Source organism: Herpailurus yagouaroundi, unplaced genomic scaffold (genome assembly GCF_014898765.1).
Source record: "Herpailurus yagouaroundi ecotype Mexico unplaced genomic scaffold, PumYag 208, whole genome shotgun sequence".
Lineage (NCBI taxonomy): Eukaryota > Metazoa > Chordata > Mammalia > Carnivora > Felidae > Herpailurus > Herpailurus yagouaroundi.
The window spans coordinates 5,883,490-5,906,716 of record NW_024412439.1 but is presented as its reverse complement, the minus strand read 5'-3'; the positions used below and the strand labels follow the sequence as shown (position 1 = coordinate 5,906,716).

Below are 23,227 nucleotides of genomic sequence, written 5' to 3'. Positions count from 1 at the left end.
TGTTTGTTTTCAAAAGAAAAAAAAAGAACACTGTACCTTGTGTTTAGTAAACATTAAGGATGTGCTTTGGCTATGCTACAGGAAACTGTTTACCTCCTGTGAGGATAGAATGTTAATAATTCTGTCCTCTGTCCATCAGCAGTAATCACTCAGATGATCAACATGGAAGAAGTTTGATGGTGTTGACTTGGTTTTGTGTGTTTGACCGTGAAGGTTCTTAACTGCTAATGTCCTAAAAGTTCTGTCAGTGACATCAAGTTGAGTGAGGGTGGGAAATCGGCATAAAGAAAGAAGGGAATAGGAGTCTAAGGCATAACACTGTAAGTTTGTGGATGAGTGGATTCATTTCTGTTGCAGATAGGAAATGGTGAGGGAAGTTTGGGATATTTCTGATGTCACTTGATCACCAACACCCCCTTAGTGACCTTAGTGAAATCTCTGCTTCCAGTCCTTCCTAATTTTTTCTCTTTGGTTTTCCAGAAAGACATCATCATCACTAAAAATAACGATCTTTCCTCTTATTTCATTTTCTTGACTTATTCCATTGGCCAGCTTCTCCAACAGCGTTAAGTAACAGTGGTGATTGTAGGCATTGTCCTTTTTCCTGATTTAATTAAGACTGCTCTGGTGTTTCACTTTTAACCATGAGGTTTGAAATGGATGATTTTGTCTTTTTCAGAAAATACCCCAACTGTTCCTTGTTTAAGTTTGGGTTTTTGTTTTTTTTTTTTAATCTTTTTTTACACTTATTTATTTTTGAGAGACAGAGAGAACACAAACAAGGGAGGGGCAGAGTGAGAATAAGACACAGAATCCAAAGCAGGCTCCAGGCTCTGAGCCATCAGCACAGAGCCCAAGGCGGGGCTTGAACTCATGAACCGTGAGATCATGACCTGAGTCGACATCAGATGCTTAACTGACTGAGCTACCCAGGCACCCCATGTTGTTTTTAAAATCACAAATAGAAATTGCTTTATTAAGTGCCCATCATATTAATGTGAGAGGTGAGCAGTTGTGTGCACCTGCTGATGTGATGAATTATGTTAAGATGAATTCATATCAACAGGTGACCTAACATTGAACCACGGGACAGAGTTTTCTAGGGGTGAAGTGTAAATGAGAGCCTATCTCTGCTCATATCTCTCCTGCCCAGGAAGGGTGTGACGGACCCATAGATCACGTACACCTATTTCTTTCTTCCCCACAGAGATAGAGTTCAACATCACAGGGAATTATGGGAGTCCGGTACACGTGAACCACAACGCCAACTATAGCTCAATGCCCTCCCCAGACATGGACCCCACTGACCGTCGCCAGCCCGAGCAGATCCGCCGGCCCCTCAGCGTCGCCACGGATAATATGATGCTGGAGTTTTACAAAAAGGATGGGTATGACTTAGTGTGCCTTTCTCAGCGTTGGGGGTTGGAGCCGGGAGGGGCCGAGAGGTAACACGGAACCGGATTGCCAGGCAGGGTGCCCTCTCTGGCAGCAATTTAGGGGATTTGTAGCAATCAGGCTGTTGCCTCCTGTTTGAGGTTTTCCTCTGTGCTATTTAGATTGAGTCCCTTGGCTCGCTTCCCTGGCTTTAGGGGCGAAGGTAAGTGCAACCTTCTGAAATGAGGGTTGTGATCGATACTCATTAGTTATCATCAAAAGAAGGAAAAAAAAGTCTGCCAGCAAGGGGAATTAAAAGATGGGAACACGCTTTATGTTTTGACTCCAAATTTATCAGCGTACGTCAGTTCTCAAATCCTAAACGGTTCCTCGTTGACGATGGCTCTGCTCACCTGCATTGTCCGTCAACGTTCCTGCACGAACAGCGCCTTGAATGCACGCTTTTACGTTTCCAGCCTCGGTCTCTTTAAGACCGAGAGTAAAACCTACAACCTGACGCAATCTGTGTGTCACCTGTCAGTTTCTAAGACTTTTTCCCGTCTCTTATGATGGACGCCTATACCTCCTGATGCCACAGTCCCCGGGGGAGACTCATCAATGCCTTCCGCTTCACTTGCATAGGAATGACCCCCTCCACGCTGCTGTGAAATCAGTTTCCATAACGTGCAACTGCCTCCTAGGATCCCCAAAGCAAATAAAAGGGGCATAAACGTGTTTTCTAACAAGCACGGCTGATTCGCGGTGAGCGTCAGCCACGACCACGAGGACCGCGCACGGCCGCAAGCCGGGGGCCTCCGCGAAAATATGTCTCAGAGAAGGATTGGGTTGCATCGTTGGTCCAGGGAGTCAGTCAAGTAAACTTCGGTTAAGAACGGAAAGTTGCCGCCATGAAATCAAAGGCAGCAACTGCTCCTTTGAGCCGGACCAGGACTGTAAAGCGTTGGACAGGAATGTCAGAAATTCAGATGACAGAAGCGTAGCAGTCACAACTTCCGTCTCCCCGACAGATCACGAGGCAGCCAGAAAGGCCCGCTTGCTTGAAAGGCATCTGACCCGAAGGGCTACAGACGGAAGGTTGGAAACCAGGAACTGTAGGGGTGCGTGCGTCTTACCACGCGCCCCTCTTGTTTTCCGAGCGGGGACCCAGACCTGTGTCGTGGGATTGACAGAGGCATGCTCAGAAGGGGCCAGGGTCCCTGCTTACCTCCTTACCCACCAGACTCTTGCTGTGCATTGTGTCTCGTGTCCTGATTACCTGCTCTGTGTGGTTGGTTGCTCTCCAGCGAAGGGGGGAAGAAGGACTGGGAATTCTTAGACGCTGCAGGGAGTAGGAGAAATTCCTTAAATCTATTAAAAAAAAAAAAAAAAAGAGCATACTTAGAATCTGATCGTTGCATTGTAAGAGAAAGTCAGAGAGACAGAGAAGAGACAGACAAGTGCATATTAGCAGGTGCCTCAGATTTTTTTTTTTCCAACGTTTATTTATTTTTGGGGGACAGAGAGAAACAGAGCATGAACGGAGGAGGGGCAGAGAGAGAGGGAGACACAGAATCGGAAACAGGCTCCAGGCTCCGAGCCATCAGCCCAGAGCCCGACGCGGGGCTCGAACTCCCAGACCGCGAGATCGTGACCTGGCTGAAGTCGGACGCTTAACCGACTGCGCCACCCAGGCGCCCCTCAGATTTTGTTTTTAATCTCAGGCGAAGCAGCTATTCCTTTGTGAAGTTCGTTGAGCCGAGGGGATACACCCCGGAGGGTGAATTCTGGACCTGGCTGGGTTCTGGAGAACTCCTTGGATCCTAGTGTTTCTCCATCAGAGTTGTGCAGCTCTGTCCTCCCAGACTCTGGTTCCAGGCACCCATGAAAAGCAATCCAGATGCCATCCATGGGAGAGTTACCACTATGGAATCTTGGGACAAAGTCCACCGGCCCCCAAAATACACAGGAAGTTGCAGAAGCTTGAATGATATTTTATTTATTTATTTTTCATTTTCTTTTTTTTTTTTTTAGAGAGAGAGACAGTGCAATCGGGGGAGGGGCAGAGAGAGAGGGAGACACAGAATCTGAAGCAGGCGCCAGGCTCCAAGGCATTAGCACAGAGCCTGACGCGGGGCTCGAACTCACAAACAGTGAGATCACGACCTGAGCCGAAGTCTGGTGCTTAACCGACTGAGCCACCCAGGTGCCCCTTGAATGATGATATTTTAAGCCGCTGCCTCATCTCTGATGACATCCTGGCATTCGAGAACTTTGTAAATGAAATGCGCCTTCTGCATACAATTCTGACTGAAAGCCAGAAACTGGCACCTTTAGGGTATAGGGGATGCACTATGCGAATTACTCTTGGCACCCTAAACGGATACATTTATGAATTGTAAGATTTGTATTGGGGCGCCTGGGTGGCTCAGTCGGTTAAGCATCCGACTTCAGCTCAGGTCACCATCTCGCAGTTCGTGGGTTCGAGCCTCACGTTGGGCTCTGTGCTGACAGCTCAGAGCCTGGAACCTGTTTCGCATTCTGTGTCTCCCCCACTCTCTGCCCCTCCCCCTGCTTGTGCTCTGTCTCTTTCTCTCAAAATAAATATTTTATTTTTTTTTATTTTTTTATTTTTTTTTTCAACGTTTATTTATTTTTGGGACAGAGAGACACAGAGCATGAATTGGGAAGGGGCAGAGAGAGAGTGAGACACAGAATCGGAAACAGGCTCCAGGCTCTGAGCCATCAGCCCAGAGCCCGACGCGGGGCTTGAACTCCCGGACCGCGAGATCGTGACCTGGCTGAAGTCGGACGCTTAACCGACTGCGCCACCCAGGCGCCCCAAAATAAATATTTTAAAAAATTGTATTAAACATTAAATTAAGCAGAGGGCTTCCCAGCCTAGGGTAATGGGGTACTGGCACAGGTGTTTTAAGGTTCAGTGGGCTTACAGATGATCAGATCTTAACTGGCTTTAACAGATCTAGAACCCCAAGGTTGTGAGTAAATGTTCTGGGGGAGAAGAAAGGAATTTACGTCAGCTGAGTCCCTGTGTTGTTTTAGTAATAGTAGGGGAAGTCTCCACGTTCATCCCATTTCTGAGCTCCTAAAATCTATGAGACACTTGTTTTATTTACTTTAATGTTCATTTATTTTGAGAGAGAAAGTACACGAGCAGGGGAGGGACAAAGAGAATCCCAAGCAGGCCCTTTGCTGTCAGTGCAGAGCCTGACACGGGGCTCGAGCTCACAAACTGCGAGATCGTGACCTGAGCTAAAATCAAGAGTCAGATGCTTAACCAACTGAGCCACCCAGGCACCCCAAATCTATGAGACACATGTTAAAGTCTCCAAACTACCCCTTGAAACAGTGATAAATTAAAGCTCATTTTGTCAAAGCATTTTGGTCAAGTTAAAAAACAAAACCACCAATTGTATGTCAATAATGCCATTACTGAAAGAAAAAGAAAGAAAGAAAGAAAGAAAGAGGAAGGAAGGAATGAAAGAGTGGAAAGAAGGAAAGAAAGAAGAAGGAAAGAAAGAGAAGGAAGAAAGAAAGGGAGGGAGGAAGGAAGGAAGGAAGAAAGAGAAAGAAAGAAAGAGAGAAAGAAAGAAAAGAAGGAAAGAAGGAAAGAAAGAAGAAAAGGAAGGAAGGAAGGAAGAGAAAGAAGAGAGAGAGAAAGAAAGAAAAAAAAGAAAAGAAAAAAACTGGCCAACACTTAGAAGAAATGGTGTGTTCCCCTTCAGTGCCAGCAGTGTGTTTCTGGCCGATGGCTCTCTTGTCCCAGACATTATTCAAGGTGGTTCACTCCCATCCCAGCTCCAGGCTTTGGTCCTGATGCCTCTGATTCAGGATGACTTAGAAAACGGAGTGTCTTTAGTAAGACCTGGAGGCAGATTTACGAGCTCACATCAGCCTTTTTTCATTGTTCTGGTTGGCAGAATAATGACCCCCCCCCCCGCCCCAAAGATAGCAGGTCCTGAACCACGGAACCTGTAAATATTACCTTAATTGGGAAAAGCGTCTTTGCAGATGTGATTAAAACGAGGACCTTGAACTAAGGGGATCACTCTGGATTATCAGGGCGGACCCTCAATGCAATCACACGTGTCCTAAAATGCGGAAGATTTGACATAGGCACACAGAGAAGGCAAAATGCAGAAATGGAGCAGAGAGAGATCTAAAGATGTGGCCATGTGCTAAGTAGTATGTGCCACCAAATACTGGAAGAGCCAAGACGTAGCCTCTGTCCTGGAGCCTCTGGAGGGAGCACAGTCCTGCTGACACCTTGGCTTCGGCCCATTCCCACGGATCCTGGACTCCTGGCCTCCAGAACTACGAGAGAATGGATGTCTGTCATTTCCCAGCTTTGTGGTACTTGTTACAGCAGCCACAGGGCCCTAATACCTCCCTTCGCCGCAAATGCGTGCCGGGCACGTCATGGTGAAAATGGCGGCAGGTGCTTGGTTCTCCTCCCACTGGGGGTTGAAATCTAGCCACGCTCCCTTTGGCGATGATTTGGCGTCCGTGACTTAACTAACAGAATGTGGTGGAAGAGATCTACCAGAACTTCAACAGGGTCAGAAAGAGCCCTGTTGATTGTGCCTGGGTCTCCCAAGCACTCGCTCTTGGAACCCAAGTAGCTCACCGTGTGGGAGCCCAAGCAGCCACTCTTGGAGCCCAAGCGCTCTCCACTCTTCTCACTGGAGAGAAGTGAACCACCCCCCACCCCGCCTTCATCCCCAGCTGAGCACCGAGCTGACAGCCAGCACCCAGTAAGGGAATCGTCTCGGGAGGTGTCCTCACCAAGCCAGACCATCTCAGCTAGTGCCGTGTAGAACATACAAGCCGTACCTGCCAAACTCTGCCAAAGGTGTGGATTTGAGACCCAGATAAATAAGCTGGTTTGTTTCGAGGGTGGCTTCTTATGCAATAAAAGCTAAAACGTGCTTTAAAAAAAGAATACTGCTGTCCTGAGGCCCCAACCCCATTCCTCTAGGATGATTTAATAGGCCTGGGCTGGGATTCAGGCATTGGTGGTTTTTTAAAGGTGTCCTGGCTGATTCTAACATGCATCTAGGGCTGAGAACCACCGAACCACAGAAAGATTTTGCCATTCTGAATAAAGAACTTGGCAATGATACAATTGAAAAAAAAAATTTTTTTTTAAGTTTATTTATTTTAAGAGAGAGCACAAGAGGGGGAGGGACAGAGAGAGAGAGAGAGAGAGAGAGAAGGAGAGCGAGAGAATCCCAAGCAGGCTCCATGCTGTCAGCACAGAGCCCTGACGCGTGGCTCGAACTCACGAACCATGAGATCGTGTCCAGAGCCAAAGTCAGATGCTTAACCGACTGAGCCACCCATGCGCCCTGGTCCTATCAGATAGTTTATGTGAACCCTCCTGCCTAAAGAGTTGGCAAGGTGTCTACACTCTCTTGCCCATTAGTCAGGAGGGACCCAGGGGCCCTGAGCATTTGTCAGATGCATGCATCGGCAGGGTCTGCACAAACTCACCTGGGATGGTCGAGAGGCCCGTGGACAGGCCAGAGGCAGGAAGAGAAGTGACGTCAACAGCGGAGCCTCCCTGCTCGCTCACGTCGCTACCTGATGGCTATGGTCCTCCCCCTTTGTACTCCCCTCTGCCTCCGCTCCCAGCCCACTGCCTGTTATATACTTGAGAGACCTCACCGGTACCAACACGGCCCATTCCGTACACACCGGGTTCCCTGCTGTCTGTTAACTGCCTTCTGGCTCTGGCTCACGCTCTCCTCACTTAACCCTGCCGGTGGCACATCTGTCCCGCTGCCTCTGCTCAGTTCTAGCCTCTTGGGTCCCAGCGGGACAGCAGTCTGTCCACAGAAATCCCAGTGGCCTTGGCTCTTCCGACTCAGAAGACCAACATGTGGCTCCTCTTTCAAGTCTTAAAACCTGACGTGCCTGTCGCCATTTCACTTGTCTCACGGCGGTCTGGTCGTCAGGGGTGTTCTATCAGCAGCCCACAAATCTACGAGGATCTTTCCACCAGAGCTCGTGATCTCCTTTAGAGCTCAGCTTGGTGCACGACACATCCTTAGCCTGTGTGTGACAGCCACTCTCTGATGGGTCTTGTCCCACCCGCCTGGACCTTCATCTAGATGTTCAGCTCGGGATAGGCGTCTTTAATTGAGGAGGTCCAAGAGCAATGTGAATGGTGCTTTCTGGAATACTGGTTCCGCTGTTGGTCGTATTGGCTTGGGAGTCTGGGGTCTAATGGACTCCTAACACACATGATTCAACACACGGAGACCAGTTGGTTTAGCGTGTGACCTCTTAGAGTCTGTCATGTGTCACAGATCTTCCTGAGGGCGCTGTGGCGTGCTCTGTTTCCCAAATTCATTAAATCGAAGTCGGCGGTCGCGTGATAATCACAGCTAGTGGTCCAAGGGCCTTGCTTCTGTAATTGCGGCTATCAGGTGTTCTATAGACGCTGAAGGGGAGGATGAACAGCGAAGGCAGCGACCCCAAAAGACGTGTCATGGATGTCTGTCTGGTGCGTTCATTTTATTTCCGATAGAACCTGAACCCTTCTGCAGACGAGCTCACCTAGTCATCCTGGGTACCAGTGGGAAAGTTGACTCCTATTTTGGATTTGTACTGGCCAAATGGACCTTGGAGAGGTAAATTCTTGGCCCAGGCCCGGGCCGAGAAATGTGGCCAGATGACTCCAGTCTTTATTTGTACTGGGGAGGTTACGAAACTTTGTTGTTAGGTATTTAAAAAAGGGATCATCCCTGGAGGGACTGGAAATTACCCGAGTCTGGCCTTCCCAGGTGCGTGTAGGCAAGGGTAAGTCTTCGGATTTTTAGGTTTCCTGTCACTCACCATGTGGTGACCCCCAAGGCCCCTGCCACTGCTTCCTGGCCCCCAAGTGTATCTTAAACGTTCCTTGAACTTGAAAGTCTTCCGTGGATGCCTGGAGAGCCACCCAGATTCCCCAGGGCCTCCCGTCTGATGACAGACGCATTTCTTGTCTCCTCTCCCTTGGCCGGCTTTTGCCCAATGCAACTGATCTTTAGAACAAAAATCAAAACCTTCCAGATCTCTATAGACTTAAAATACTTCAAAGCCATATATTAGTTAATACCTCTGGCTAGGATTGTCCCTGACCGGGGATCCAGGAGCTGCGTGGCAGCTAGCTGCCCTGCAGAGGGGAAAAAAAAGCAACAGCTAACCCGTGACGATCTACCTATTCTTTTTACTTTTTTTTAATGTTTATTTTTGAGAGACAGAGCATGAGCAGGGGAAGGGCAGAGAGAGAGAGAGAGAGAGAGAGAGAGAGACCCAGAATCGGAAGCAGGCTCCAGGCTCTGAGCTGTCGACACAGAGCCCGACATGGGGCTTCAACCCACGAACCGTGAGATCATGACCCGAGCTGGAGTCGGACGCTCAACCGACTGAGCCCCCCCAGGCACCCCTGTAGACGTGTCCTTGCAGCTGGATTTTCCATCTTTCAGACTTGGGTTTTTTCCTTCCCTCCCCCCACGGAGGCAGTCCTTTGTCTCTTCATCTTTAAGATTCTGGCTTTTAGGCTTTTCCTGTGTGGCCTGCCAGGTTACAGGCTTTCGAACAAGAACATCACTTCCTTTCCTGCACCAAGGAGACATTTATAGGTCTGACCTTTCCGTTCTCTCCGTCCACCCACCTTGTGGGAGAAGAAGAAGCCTTGCATACTCTGAGCATGCGGCATGTGAGCTTTGGGGTCAGGCTCTCTCCAAGTTCAAATTCTGGCCCCGTGACCTTGGGAGGTCACCTAATCTCTGACTGCCTCAGTTTCTTGATACGCAAAATGGGGAAATGATAGTAGGCACCCACCTGAGAGTTGCTTTGAGCATTAAATAAAATTTGGCTTATGAAGTGTTTAGAACAATCCTCCGTACGTGGCCAGCGTTGGCTGCTTTTAGCACACAGGCTGGAATTTTGAGTGATGAGTGGCGTCGTGCCGTTTTTAAGATAGCGACGTGCCTGGGTACGCTTTCTCCGTCCATGAGGTACTCTGACCAGCCCCTTCCTTTCCACTCACTGGGTGGATGGTGTTCCATCTCACTGAGAACACCTGAAATGGCTTTTTGGCTCCACCCGCTGTGGGCGTTCGGGCTGGTTCCGCGAGAGAAGATGCACTAAAGCCAAAATGGACTGGCCGAGGACCGAGGAAGGTTGCCGGACGTCCCCCCAGCCCCCCGCCCGGGACGTGGAAGGCCTCTGTGGGGCGGAGTGTTGTGGCCATTTCTGCCCGAGTCCCCTGCTGCCCGTCACAGGTTTGGCTTCCCAAAGAACCCTTCAGCCAAGACGACCCCTGTTCTTCCCTTTTTTCCTGCCCTGACGACCCGGGCTAGGCAGTAAGACTTAGGGAGGTGAGGATCCCCTCTTTATTTTTCTATTCCTGACGCCTACAGTCATCCAGGGAGGCTTTCAGCATCCCGCCCTCTGATGCCCACACGGGCCCACCTCCCCAGGTTCCTGGAAGACTCCAGAGCCTGGGCAAAAGAGACTGTATTCCTTGTTTGTTCCTCTTATGCCTACCAGAGAACCCCCCACCCTGATCTCTGGGGTTTTGTTAGGAGGGGGAAACAATCTCATGGCAGATCCTGTGGACTCGGGTGACGTGGCCCAGATGGGGTCTTCATGGTATCTCCATCTCCTCCTGGCCGGATTCACTGTCTTTACTTCGTTCTCTATGAAGATTAAGAAAGAAAAGGCTGTACTTGGCACCTGCAAGGACAGAGCATCATCATTGTCAAGCCCTGCTAGTTGGTTTCTTAGTAGCTGCTCCGTGGTTTGTACACAGTGTCCTGCTTGTTCTCGATGACCCTGAGGAGGAGGGGGGAGGGTCATCATCACTCCCATTTTACAGAGAACGAACAGAGGACGTGACACGTTAAGTAACTCACCCATATCACACGGTAATGAGAAAAGCTGGGATTCAGACCCTAAAGCCCGTTGCACTTGGCAAACCAGATCACCAGGGAGCCTGGTATCGGAGGTTGCCGATGCTGGAAGATGTCCCTGGAAATAGAAGGCATCCCCCAGGAGCCCTGATCCTGAAGCCCATGCCCTGCCCTGCTACACCCCCCTTCCCTAAATTGGAAAGATCTTTTTTTTTTTTTTTTTTTTTATGTTTGCTTTTGAGAGAGGGACAGAGCATGAGCAGGGGAGGGGCAGAGAGAGAGGGAGACAGAATCCGAAGCAGGCTCCAGGCTCTGTTGCTGACAGCTCGACGCGGGACTCGAACCCACAAACCTTGAGATCGTGACTTGAGCCGAAGTCATCCATTTAACTGAGCCACCCACAGGCCCCTGGAAAGATCCTTCTAAGTAAAAGAGCACTGGGTAAGGAAGATGGGGTGAGATGGGCAGACAGACATCCTTAGCCACCCCCCCCCCGTTGGTCGCTGTGGCAACCATCCTGCCTGTGTGTCACCCTCACCTACCGCCACAGCTAAGCCCTGTCATTTCCCTTCCTCTGCTGAGACTAAGCCTTTTGCCCTTTTCATCTGATAATTTCTGGAGCCTAATGCTTCTCCCCTGCAGTCCCCTTTAAACACCAGGGTGTGCAGCTGGACCTTGTCCTAGAGTTTCGAGTGGCCTCCAGGAGCGATTCTGGAGCTCCTGGAGAAGGTGCTTATTTATTGGGGGGGAGACGGGGGGGTTCCTCAGACCCAATAGGACTTGAAAGCTAGTAGGTCCTGGAAAGAGACCCAGGCATCCAGCCCCCTAATCCCCCAGGCGCCCTCCACAGGAGATGAGAAATAGTAACCACGACACGGGATGCGAAAAGACCTCCGGGGATCTTATGGAGGGACGAGTGTCAGGAAGCTGTCCCCATCCTCGTGTGTGCTCTGCTTTTACTGACCCTGCTCCATCCTGAGGCACGTTTCCTTCGAGGACCCAAATCCCACCTGCAACAACCAGTCTAGGAACTTGAACCTTTTGTTTGTTTGTTTGTTTAATGTTGGTGCTCGCGTCTAAAGTTAAAGCCCTTTCGGGGTGGACAGAATTCATGGTAATAGGTCTGTGCTTCTGACCGGGGAGGGTCAGAGTAAGTGCGAGCTCACCCCCATACCCACACCCCCCTGTGTAGATACACGGCAGACATGGAGGCTGGAAGGTTTTCTCGTCGCACAAATGTTTGCGTCTCCCTAGTACTGGAAATAATCAGGTCTTGGCTTAGACGGCGAAAGTCTTGACTTCACACCACGGTACCAGTTACCTCCTAGAGCGACAGAAAGAATTTACAGCCTTCTAAAACTTTTTTTCTTTTAATGTTTATTTATTTGGGGGGAGAGAGAGAAAGCGTGAGTGGGGGAGGGGCAGAGAGAGGAAGAGAGAGAATCCCAAGCAGGCTCCGAGCCGCCTGCGCAGAGCCCAATGGAGGATCGATTTGTGAACAGTGAGATCATGACCTGAGCCAAAATCAAGAGTCAGACGCTTAACCGACTGAGCCACCCAAGCGCCCCAGAATGGATAGCCTTCTAAACCATGTAACTTGGAAGCCAGCAGATGGCAATTTCCACCGATTTCTTTCTTCTCCCTTATGACACCCTCTCCCCCCCAACCCGTACTCCTACCCACACCAATATCAGCCCTCCAGATTCTCTCTCTATTCACCTGTGAGCTTGGTAGGATACAACCTTGGCCCAATCGGAAGAGTCGCCCGAACTAGAGAGGCCAAGTCAATTGAAAGCATTTCACGGCACTGTAAAGGCCCCACTCTCAGACCCCGACCCCGGCAACCTGTGTGTCCAAAGGAAGGCATAGTTTTTTTGACACTAATATCTGTATGTTTCTGTCCCTGCAGCCTTAGGAAAATCCAAAGGTACGGTATTCTCGGGTAGCCACGAGGTCACGTTCAATCTCTGAAAACAAAGCAAGCCATGCCTTAGTGAGCTCCGCGAGAGGGTGAATGTGCCGTGTTTGGGTGCTTGGCCGGCTTTAATGGAAGCTGTGGCTCGGTGGTTAAAAGCGAATCGGAACCCGGAGTGACCAATAGGCACGATCAGCCCCTTCCCTGCGGCAGAGACGCGCGGCTGGGGCCTGTAGGGGTTGCAGCCGGGCCAGGGTCCTGGGGCCAGTGCGGGAGTCCGGACTCGGGCCTGTGCTCTAGACCCCAAGTGACAAAAGGAAGGACGGACGTTTAGATGTGTCCTGCTGGTCAGTGCCATGTTCTAGTGCGATGCTGCTCCCTCCCCCCCTCACCTCCCCCTCCCCCCCGGTGTGGGGGGGGGGGGGGGGGGGGGGGGCAAGCGAGTGCCCCCAGAGAGGCCGCATTCTGCTCTGGGGGACAGCTTTGGAGTCCACACGCAGATCTAAGGCCAGCTGGCTTTGGCAGAGGGTGGAAGCGCCGGGGGCCGCTGGTGCGCGCGGCTGGGGGACCCCGGAGCCTCCGGCAGGGGGCGCGGCGGCGGCCCGGCCTCGCTTCCCCGGGGCGCCCAGGAGGAGGGTCGCTAAGGCTTCGCTGCTGTTCTCCCAGCGGACGTGCTTGAATGTGTCCGCCGCGCGGGGGAGGGAGCCCCACCCCCGTCACGCGCGGCTAAGCGGCTGTCTTTGTGTCCCTCGCCAGCATGGGCGTGCGGGTCATGGACACGTCCTGGGTGGCCCGAAGAGGCTCCTCGGCCGGCAGGAAGGCGTCCTGCGCCCCGCCCACCATGCAGCCCCCCGCGCCGCCCGCCGAGCTGGCTGCCGCGCCTCTGCCTTCGCCGCTCCCGGAGCAGCCCCCGGACGGCCCCGCGGTGGCGGTGGCGGCGGCGGCGGCGGCGGCCCCCTCGCTTTCGCCGTCGGGCTTGGGGCTCCAGCCCGGGGTGGAGCGCACCAGGTAAGCCGGGGGAGGTGGGGGGGCGGGCTGGCTGCGCGCCTGGGCGGGGCGGCGGGGGGGGGGGGGGCTCTGGGCGCGCGCGGGGGGGCGGGGGGGCCTCCGGCTGCTGTCACTTTCCCCGTGCCTGAGCCTTCGTGTTTGGCTTCGCGCGTCACGCCGGCACCTGCTGATTCCCAGCTCCCCGGATTTTCAGACCGAGCCCAGGCTTCCCAAGAATAGCATTCCCTCCCCCTCCCCCACTCCCTCCGCCAGCAGCCGGCCAAGGTGGCAGCTCTTAAAATCCGTGAGAGATCGAAGCTTCCCGCCCTCCTGTCCGCTTGCTTCCTGGGCTGTAAATACTTCCGGTTTCGAAATACGGAGTTTCAGTATTTCTCCCTTTCTCTCCTCTGCGCCGTTCTCTCTGCCTAGTTTCCTGGGCGCAGATCGGGGAAGTTGGAGAGGAAGGCAGGTGGCCTCCCTGGGCCTGGTGGCCCGTGCAGCCTGCTGCCGGGTGGAGTTTCCATTCTTTCCGGGGTGGGGGGGGGGGGGGGGAGAGAAAGCAGACCAGCTCAGGGCGCCGCCAGTGCAGTGAGCATTTATGGAGGACTGGGTCCATCCAAGGAGGAAACGTGTGATCGGTGCTCTTCAGGCAGTCCCGTCCCAGCGACGGCCACCCCGGGGTCACAGGGGAGAGAGACTTTGACCCTTCCTTGAAAGGGGTATCCTAGAAGTGGGAATGGCACAAGACTGCTTTGCTGGGTGTTTCCATGTGTTCTGGGAAAAATCAGATGCCTCTGCGTTCTGTTAGGGGACGCAGCGTTCCCCCATGGCTGCTGCTGCTGGAAAAGTTTTGTTGGAGACTTCGGGAAGCCAAACTTTTATTTATTTTATTTTATTTTATTTTACTCTATTTTATTTCATTTTATTTGTTTTGAGAGAGGGAGAGAGAGAGAGTAACCAGGGGAGGAGCAGAGAGGGAAAAAGAATCCTAAGCAGGCTCTGCACTATCAGCATGGAGCCCGATGTGGGGCTCAAACCCACGAACCACGAGATCATGACCCAAGCTGAAACCGAGAGTCGGGCAGTTAAGCAACTGAGCCTGAACCAACACTTGGGGCTAAACGCTGTTTGGCGTAGAAACAACATTTCTAGGAAATGCCCCTCAAAGGTGGACTCCCCCAGCCTCTGAAGGTGTCCCGGAATGTCACAGCTGGGTGGCCTTGAGAGTCGCTCACGGGCAGGGGACATGACCCGCTGGATCAGAGTAACCAAGAGGCCATTCTTGTCTCTCTACAGCCATACATCGTACCGCCCCTTTCTCTCGGGGTAACCAGCTGTCGCTCTCCTTTGGGCACCAGCGTTTCTGTTTGTCTCCTTCTCTCCCCCACATGGATTCTTTCCAGTACAGACGGGTGTTCCATTGGAGTTTTTGTTTTTGTTTTTTTTCTGTGTTGTGGACATTTGCAGCTCAGATGATGATGCCTCCAGTTGCCAGATTCCTGTTACATGCCACCCCCCCCCCCAGCCCCCCCCCTCCCCCAAACCTCCAGGCCTGGCGGCTCTCTCCAGCCAGACTCAGCCTCGGCCTCCCGCTCATCTGCTTGGCATTAACTCTGACCCTAGACTCTGCTTCCCGCCCCCTTTGCGCCCCAGCTCGCTGAGTCCTGTGGCCCCAGAACTAACGTGTCCTTGAGTGGGCCCTTCCCTGGGCCTTCTCCATGTAGCGCTCCTAGTAACCACCTTACACCCCTCCTCTCCCCACTGGGTCAGCTGTACCTGTGCTGGAGAGAAACCAGCAAGGCTAGTAAGTAGGTAAAGCCTTGTTTCGGGGGGGGGGGGGCGGGGTGCATCAGCTGGGCGGGGCAAAGACGTGTGAGCTGCTTGGTCCCTACATTCCATGGGCAGGTGTCTTACCAATCTTAAGGAAGAAGAGTCTGGAATCCCACAAGAAGCAGATTCTTTGCTACTTTTGTGTTTTCTTTTACTGTTTTAATGGCGGTAGAGGTGGAAGGAAGGATGAATAGAGACTTGGCCTGAATGCCTGGGTGTCTGATGACGTTGGGTCTGAGGAAGAATAAAAGACAGATTCTTGCCTCACCCGAGTGAGCCAAGGGCACTCGAGGGTTTCGTTGTTTTTGTTAACAGCACAGAGAAAGGAGTTGCCCTTCCAGACCCTCTGGATGAAATGGCTTTTTTGGGGGGCGGAGAGGGGACTTACCCACGTGTGCTTTGAAACTTCCCCCCGAGAAGGGGGAGAGTTTACCACGGCCTTGGACGTGGCGCTCCCTTCCCTCCTTCACGCGGGGAAAACCAGTTGTACTTTGGCGTTTGCTCTCCCAGCCCCGGCCCCTGCCTCCCAGCCCTTCTCACCGAACCCCGGTGGGAAGGGGCGCCATGGGGCGCCTGGGTGGCGCAGTCGGTTAAGCGTCCGACTTCAACCAGGTCACGATCTCACGGTCCGTGAGTTCGAGCCCCGCGTCGGGCTCTGGGCTGACGGCTCAGAGCCTGGAGCCTGTTTCCAATTCTGTGTCTCCCTCTCTCTGTGCCCCTCGCCCGTTCATGCTCTGTCTCTCTCTGTCCCAAAAATAAATAAACGTTGAAAAAAAAAAAAAAGGAAGGGGCGCCATATCTGTAGCTCTCCTAGTTGGGGCCTCGAGATAGATTGAGGCTCTGTCTCTTGTCGTGGGGAAGAGGTGGCCGGGGTGAAGGACTGAGGTTCCCATCCCCACACCCTACCCGAGGGCATCAGAGTCCAGGCGGTTTCCTGTACGGCTGGCAGGTAGCTTAAACCCTGGTTTGCCAGGGGCCTCCTGGAGCACCGTGTGGGGAACCCCAGCAGAGGGGACCTCTGGAGATCAACTAGGAATGTCTGCCTTAGAGGGCGTAGTGGGGGATGGGGCGGAGTGATGAGCTGGCCGTATATCTGCTGTCCCTATTCTGTGGCGTGGAGTAGGGTGTCTCTTAACATGCACTTGATGCTTAGGACCATGCCTGGCGGAAAGCCAGCAGTGAAGGATGAATCCCCTTTGGGACACGGTGACCCAGGTGTCCCTTTGTCAATTCAAGGGACGTCAGAGGCCCTCACTCCCATTGGCCCTTACGCCACCTAAGCCGGGGGGCCTGGGACTTGAGCTGGCCACATTTGGAAGCACAGACGAGGACTGTGTTAACCCTCCCACCTGCTGGGACTCGCTCGTCCCCAGGATGGGTTCCAGAAGCCCTACTCGGCTTGGGGCTGTGGTGGAGGTCAGGGAAATCAGCGGACAGCCACGGCCACAAGGCCCCGCAGGGAGCCCCCATGTCACACAGTGACCCAGGGAAGCCCTCTTGGCCCTGCTATGCCGTAGACACAGAAACACCAAGAGCAGCTAGGTGTTCCCATGTCAGGGTGTCCAAGAACCCCCGTGTCGATCACAGGATAGAGTGGAGATGCTCATGGTCTCCTGGTGGACAGAGGACACAGGCGTGGAGAGGGGGCTGGCAGTGGGGGCCACGGATGTGGAGATGGGAGCAGCACCCGGGCCCCCAGAGCCCAGGAAGGGACAGTGGCCTCCAGGAGTATCTCTGAAGGCATCATGAAGGGCATGGGGCAGACCGGAGCTGGCCCGGAGGAGCACGCGGGACTGCGACCCGCAGGCAGACGCTGCACCTGCCCAAGTTCAGGGGCTTTCTTATCCTGTGTGCTTCTATTCCAGCGCTTCGAAAAGCAAGGAGCTTTCTCCTGGATCTGGGCAGAAAGGAAGTCCAGGCTCCAGCCAGGGGACGCCCTGTACGGGGACCCAGCCAGGGGCCCCACCAGGCGCCAGCCCCAGCCAGCCGCCCCCAGACCAGAGCCCTCACACTCTTCGGAAAGGTACGTCACCGCCACCCTTCGCGTGGGTCTCGGGCCTGGGACACTGCCTGGACGCTTGTGTCCCTCGGCGGGCGTGGATATTGAGAAACCGCGGACTTAGCGAGACGTCCCTGGACCGGGCGTGAGAGCTTTTGGAAGTTAACCAGCTCTGAGAGGGCCCACTTCATAATTTATTCCTTCTTCGACTCATTTGAACAGTGTACCCAGGGCATCGGTTCTCGTACACTAAGACCTCTGTGTAGACGTCATTGCCCAGGATGGCACGGGTCTTCAAGGACCCTTCCAGGCCCTACCGCCATCGTTTAAGATGCTATGTGGCGTCTTCGGCAGGAGCCCAGAGACACTGGCGCACAGCTGCCTACCCCTGGGATCATTTCTGGAAGGTTCCACAGATTGTTTCTGGAAGGTTCCCGAGGGAATCGGGACTGTTTCCACAGGAGTCCTGACCTTCCGTGTTTCTGTTTGGGAAGGCGGACCCATGAGCCACCCAACCCAGAATCTTCCGTGGAGCGTACTGTAAAAGGCCCAGTTATTCTCTCTGGAATGACTTTCCGGAAGCTAACGAGCTGCTCTGTGGGGACATTTCATAAATGGGGAGCACCACGGAATGTGTACTTGTCCTAACCTTTTTTGTTTTTTTTTAATTTTTTAAAAAATGTTTTCGAAGTTTGTTTATTTTTGAGAGAGAGACGGAGTGTGAGCAGGGGAGGGACAGAGAGAGAGGCCGAGAGAGAATCCCAAGCAGGCTCCGTGTTGTCAGCACAGAGCCCAACGTGGGGCTTTGAACTCACGAACCGTGAGACTGTGACCTGAGCCGAAACCAAGAGTCAGACACAACCCACTGAGCCACCCCGGCGCCCCAAGCTTTTTTGTGTGTTTTTAAGCCCGCTTCGTCTTTTCACACCGTGCCTCCAGCTTTATGTCATGGCCCAGTCCCGTTGCCACCAAGGAGTGGTCAGTGTCATCACAGACATGGTGCCGTCGCCTGGCACTCCCCTCCCCCCAGCTTGTGTTCGAGCCTCGGTGCCTAGGGTCTCCGCTCACCGCCCACCCCGAGTCATTCCAGCAGCAGCCACTCCGCCGTCGAGAGCCCCGGCTGTCCTCGCGGGGGCTGTCCGGCTGAGCAGTGGTTTTGTTACGGGTCCTGGTTGCTGCTCTCCATGAATGATGCTGTGTAACCACTACAACCCTGTGCGGGATAGACTGCCCTGTCCGTTGTGTGGAGGAGGTTGAAATAAACTGCAGTGGGTAAGACGAGGTAGGGACCTGACCCCAGGTTGGTGAGACTGTCCCTGTCCACTCCGCACCCCGGCAGAGCCCGGGGAGCGCATTAGAATAGATTTGGTTCCAAGGTGGGGGGTGGGAAGCGGGGGTAGGGAGAAGAGTCCTCGGTGCCTCCTGGAGCATCTAAAAGGCAGTTTCTTCTGGAATCAGCGCTGCCCCCAGCAGCCGTCACCTGATTCTGCCACGTTAGTTAGTGATCGCTTTCTCAAAACGTCTGCACATCAGCGGGGTCATCCAAGTGCTGGATTTTGTCCTTCTTACCGGTTCATCTGTAATTTGTAAAGTATCTGCCATCCCATAGCACAGTCAAGGAAATAAAAAGAGGGGTTGGGGCTGTATGCCTGGGTGGTCTTTGCCCAGAGGGGACAATTCTGGAGAGAAAACCACGTCGGAGGCGAGTAGACAGGGTTCCGAGGAAGGACCGGGAAAGGACAGAGAAGGCGAGAGAGACGCTGGGCTTCTGCGGCCGGAGGAGCCGGGGCATCGGTCGCTCTGCCAGGAGCCAGGAGCCAGTGGGCAGGTTCAGCCGGAAGTCCCCAGACGCTCGCCCCCGGCCCCCTGCCCAGCCCCAGGGTCCCCCGTGTCTCCAAGTGAGCTCTGATCGTCCTTGTCGGACCCCGTGTCGCAGCCTCCCCCTTCCCAGTGCACTTTGGACACCTGTCACCTCTCGGAAGCCACGAGAGGACGCTGGGCAGCCGGCCACTGGCCGTGCGTGGGCAGCGCGCTCTCGGGCTTGGCTGGGGCCGCGTGTGCGTCACGGCAGGGATCCAGGGCGGAGGGGGAGAGACTAGCGCAGATGGGAAGGCAAGAAAGCTTGCGGTTCTGGGTGGATCTCTAAAAGCTGTACAGGCTGCGCGCGCGGGGGGGGCGTAGGCCAGGGGGTGGCGAGGCTGGGCCGACGACGGGCACGCGTCACAACCTCGCGTGTGTATGTTCTTGTGTTTTCTCTTCCAGTTTCCAAGAAGCTGGCACCCATCCCGCCCAAGGTCCCCTTCGGCCAGCCGGGGGCCGTGGCTGACCAGTCTGCCGGCCAGCCGTCCCCGCTCAGCCTGTCCCCCACGCCCCCGAGCACCCCCTCGCCCTACGGACTGAGTTACCCTCAGGGGTACTCCCTGGCCTCCGGCCAGCTCTCCCCGGCCGCCGCGGCCCCTGCCCTGGCCTCCCCCGCCGGCTTCACGAGCGCCGCGGCCAAGTCTCGGCCCACCCCCAAGCCCCGACAGAGACCCACGCTGCCGCCCCCTCAGCCTCCTACGGTCAGCCTGCCGGCCCCGAGTCCGCAGTCCACGGAGCACCCCGTGCTGGATGGCGTGGCCCCCGGGGAGAGCATGTCTACAGGTAACCGAGCCGCGGCGCCCGCATGCTTTTCCGCGCTCAGCTGGCCGTGCCCGGTGGACGGGGTCACCGGCGCCACTGTCCGTCGACAAGCTGCGCTGGGGCCCGAGGAGCCCCCCGCCACGAGGTCAGCAGATCCAGATTGTCCCGCGGGAAGCGCGCCCGATGGCATTTCTCCCCGTGGAACCCCTGCCGGCACGGGGTTCCGATTCCGGATTCCGTTCGGAACCCGGGGGCTGAGCACCGAGTCCTCGGGATGGGGCTTCAGGGGAGGGTGGGGGCCGGACTGGGATCCAGACCAGCCGGCGCGTAAGCGCAGGTGAGTGTACTGGCCGCTTGCCTTGGCCAGAGCCCACGTGCAGGCGCAGTTGCAGACCCCGATCTTGAGAACAGAGGCCGAGAACCAGAGGCGGGGTTTCCCTCTTAAGGAAACCAGCCTCATTAGAAAAATGCGTTTCCAGCCACGCTCGGGGGAGGGTCGGTTTCAGGAAAGATGCGTATTCCCGCCCCGCCATCCCGGCTCTTTGAGGTGCTTGTCGGACGAGCCCCCAACCGCTCCATTTCGTTTTGCTTGAAGTTTAAAAATTAAAGATGGAGCTATCCCCGCCCCCCGCCCCAACAGAGAAAACGTAAAAGCGCGACATCACGAATGCCGCATTCAGCAGAACCCGTTTGTGGGTTGGAGAAAGAGGGTATTTTTGAAACGTCTCCCCAGGCGCGCTCGACCACGTGACGTTAGGGACTCTCTGCGGCGGCCGCCCAAGTCCTTCGAGCGTTTTCCTCGGTCAGGGAGGCAGGCAGGGCGCCGGGCCGCGTCTGGGCCTGGAACCGGGCCGCGTCTGGCCGGGCGGCGGGGCCCCGGGCGTGTCTCTCCTGTGCCATCCCAAGGAGCAGAAGCCGAGGCGGCTTGGGGTGTGCGTGCACATCCCCCGGATTCACGCGCACAGCACGCAGACACAAACACATGCCCCACGTCCGCGTCCACGTTACGTACCAGGTTCCTACACATGCGTACACACCACACCCAAGTGCACGTGACCTGTGCACCTACCACGTCCACGCACTATACCTTGCACGCGTCAGGGGGTCCTAGGTCTCGGGGTCCCTGCGATTTCCGACGGGGATGGTAGTTTTACCCGTTCCCGCCCCCCTCCCCCAGGAGTGAGGTTTTTTTCCACCTGGGTCACGAGGGAGGGCGAGCCTGCGGGGTCCAGCGCCCTTGGGCTTGTCTGATCCGAGCGGTTGGGGCGGGTCGGGAGATTGGAACGTTGCGGGGAGCAGCCTCTGGTGCTTTGGCTTTATTTTGGGGTGTGATTAAGGTCCGAGGTACAGCCGCTGACGGCTGCCCCGAGGCTTGTAAAAAATACAGGAAATTCCTCCCTGAAAATCGAAGGTGAGTGCCGCCTCCTGCTGGTAGCTGACGGTGGTGATGCCTCCACAGGGGAGGGGGCCCGGGTGACCCCAGGAGCTCGAGGTCACCCCGAGTCGGCCCGAGGGGCCGCTCCTCCAGCCACCCCAGGGAAGGGACGCGGGGTGGCATCGTTGATGCCGGAAGCAGCGGAAGGAGCTTGGGCTGCCCCTGGACAGAGACGGACGGGTGGTGACACCATCAGAGGACAAACTCGGGGGCCGAACGTGGGCAGTGGAAGGCTCTGAGGGGCGGCCCCCACGCCGTGGCGTGTCCGTGTTCTTTGCAGCACGCTGTCGTCCTGTCCGTCCGCACGGGCCTCCTCTGTGACACTTGGGGCGCGGCCCGACGGACTGTCCTGCTCCGCGTAGTTTTTTGTCCCGTTCTTGTCTCATCGTGTTTATTCCTCTCTCCGAATCCTGTCGTTGTGTTCCTGCAGCCGTGTGACGGGAGGGCCGCGGTTGCGGATGCGCGTGAGGGGGATTTCAGGGTAAGCGGCCCCCCCGGGGCCACGGCGCGCCCGGCTCTGCATGTGGCTCCGACCCGCCCGCATGGCAGCTCCACTCCACGCCCTCCCCGGCCTCGGGGACGCCCGCGAGCCCCTCTGGCTTTCGGGGGACCGCTGGCCTCGTGGGGTCTGGCTGGCTTCGCGCTGGGTCCCGGGGAGGAAGTCCGCAAGCAGGCTTAGCCGCTCCCCCCACCTTCTCCGCCCCCGCCCCCACCCCCAGGCACCGGGCGCCCTCTCCCTGTGGTTTACGAGTGCAGGCGTGACAGCGTGGGCCTTGGCTTGGGCGGGTGTCCCGTGAGGGTCCCGCCCGGTGCTGCGGGGACCCCTGGAGGACCCCCACTCTCCCACGGGGGCTCTAACTTGTCCTCTGGGCCGACGCAGCCGGCGAGGCCCGAAGAATCCGCCGCGGTGGGGTCAGCCTGGGCTTGTTCGCCCCAGTGTCTGCGGCCGGCCTGGTCCTTCCTAACTCAGGGTTTGGGGAGCATTCCCCCCGGTTTCTGCCCGGTCTCCTCTGCCCACAGGGACTAGATGCTCAAAAGTAAAAGCGAGGAAAGCCGCTGTTCTGGTCTCAGTAAGGGGCGGCTCTCCCCCTGGGGGCCAGCCCTCCGTGGAAGCTGCCAGGCCCTTGGTCCTGTGGAGACTGGGGACAGGCACAGCACGAGGGTGTCCTGGGCCCTCCTCCTCCCCCGTCCCGGGTCTCCTAACAGATGCTTCTGAGGCTGTCTCCCCTCCCCGGCAGTCGGTGGGGGCTCCTGTCCCCCCCCCCCCCCCCCATCCTGCCCCCGGGCCAGTGGGCTGCCTTCCCTCCGGGCTCTCAGGGAACAGTCGGGTCAGCAGGCAGCCTGTGATTCCACAGCCACACCCGCAAGGTGACAGGACGGGCTTTCGAATCTGGACAGAAGGCTGCAGGGTAGACGTCCCCAGGCGGGGCCACGAGGCGTCCCCAGAGGCAGGGGGAGCTGAGCCTGGGGCCCCCTCTCAGTAGGATGAAGACGGGTTGGAAGGACGCTTTGAGGACCGTTTGGGGGGCGGGGTGACCAACAGAAGGACGTTTGTCCCAGAGCTTCTATGTTTGTACGTTCGAATGTCTGTCCGTCCTTGGGCTGAATGTTGGTTTCAAAAAATACCCTAAAGAGCCCCCCCCCCCCATCCTCCCTGCCCCACCCCGGAGGCTGGCCCAGGGCCACCCCTTCTAGGAACACGTCCCTGTCCTCCAGGCCCAGGTTGAAGGCAAGGCTGTGTGGGGCCAGAAAGGAAGCTGGCTAAGGGGGAGGGGGGGGGTGAGGGGAGGCGGAGCACCCCCAGGGCCTTCGTTCTGCCCCGTCCCCCGGCCACCCCCTGGGTCCACCACCTCCTGTGTGCACCTAGCTACCGGCTCTGAGGAACCGCCTGGGCTTGGGGCCCACAGAGGCCCCGAGTTCCGCATGCTGAGCCCGGTTTCCTCGGGCACAGTCTTCCTGATCGGCTCCCAGAAGGCATGATCTTTCAGTGCCCGCAGTAAGGACGTACCGGGAGGTGAGCAGCTGTCCTGGGGCCGATGGGGGGGGGGAGGGGGGGTGTGGTCTGTCCCCACAGCCTGAGGTCCCTGAGCCCCGCCCCGAAAGCCACCTCCCCTCGGAGAACGGAGCTGGAGGGCGTCAGCGGG

At 55.8% G+C, this 23,227-nt stretch overlaps 1 protein-coding gene across 6 annotated transcripts in view; it reads left to right on the top strand.

Moving 5' to 3' along the window:
- Positions 1-23,227, top strand: part of ARHGAP44 (Rho GTPase activating protein 44) — a 185,085-nt gene that overhangs the window by 160,197 nt on the left and 1,661 nt on the right. For 2 of the 6 annotated variants that reach the window (XM_040453167.1, XM_040453166.1), the window contains 5 exons: positions 1,208-1,388; positions 12,205-12,222; positions 12,967-13,218; positions 16,893-17,050; positions 19,289-19,669. In XM_040453167.1, coding sequence (XP_040309101.1) covers positions 1,208-1,388; positions 12,205-12,222; positions 12,967-13,218; positions 16,893-17,050; positions 19,289-19,669 — 990 coding nt within the window. Of the gene's footprint in view, positions 1-1,207; positions 1,389-12,204; positions 12,223-12,966; positions 13,219-16,892; positions 17,051-19,288; positions 19,670-21,513; positions 21,565-23,034; positions 23,098-23,227 lie in introns of all 6 variants that reach the window. The other 4 variants (XR_005784025.1, XM_040453164.1, XM_040453163.1 and 1 more) reach the window with 4 other exon arrangements.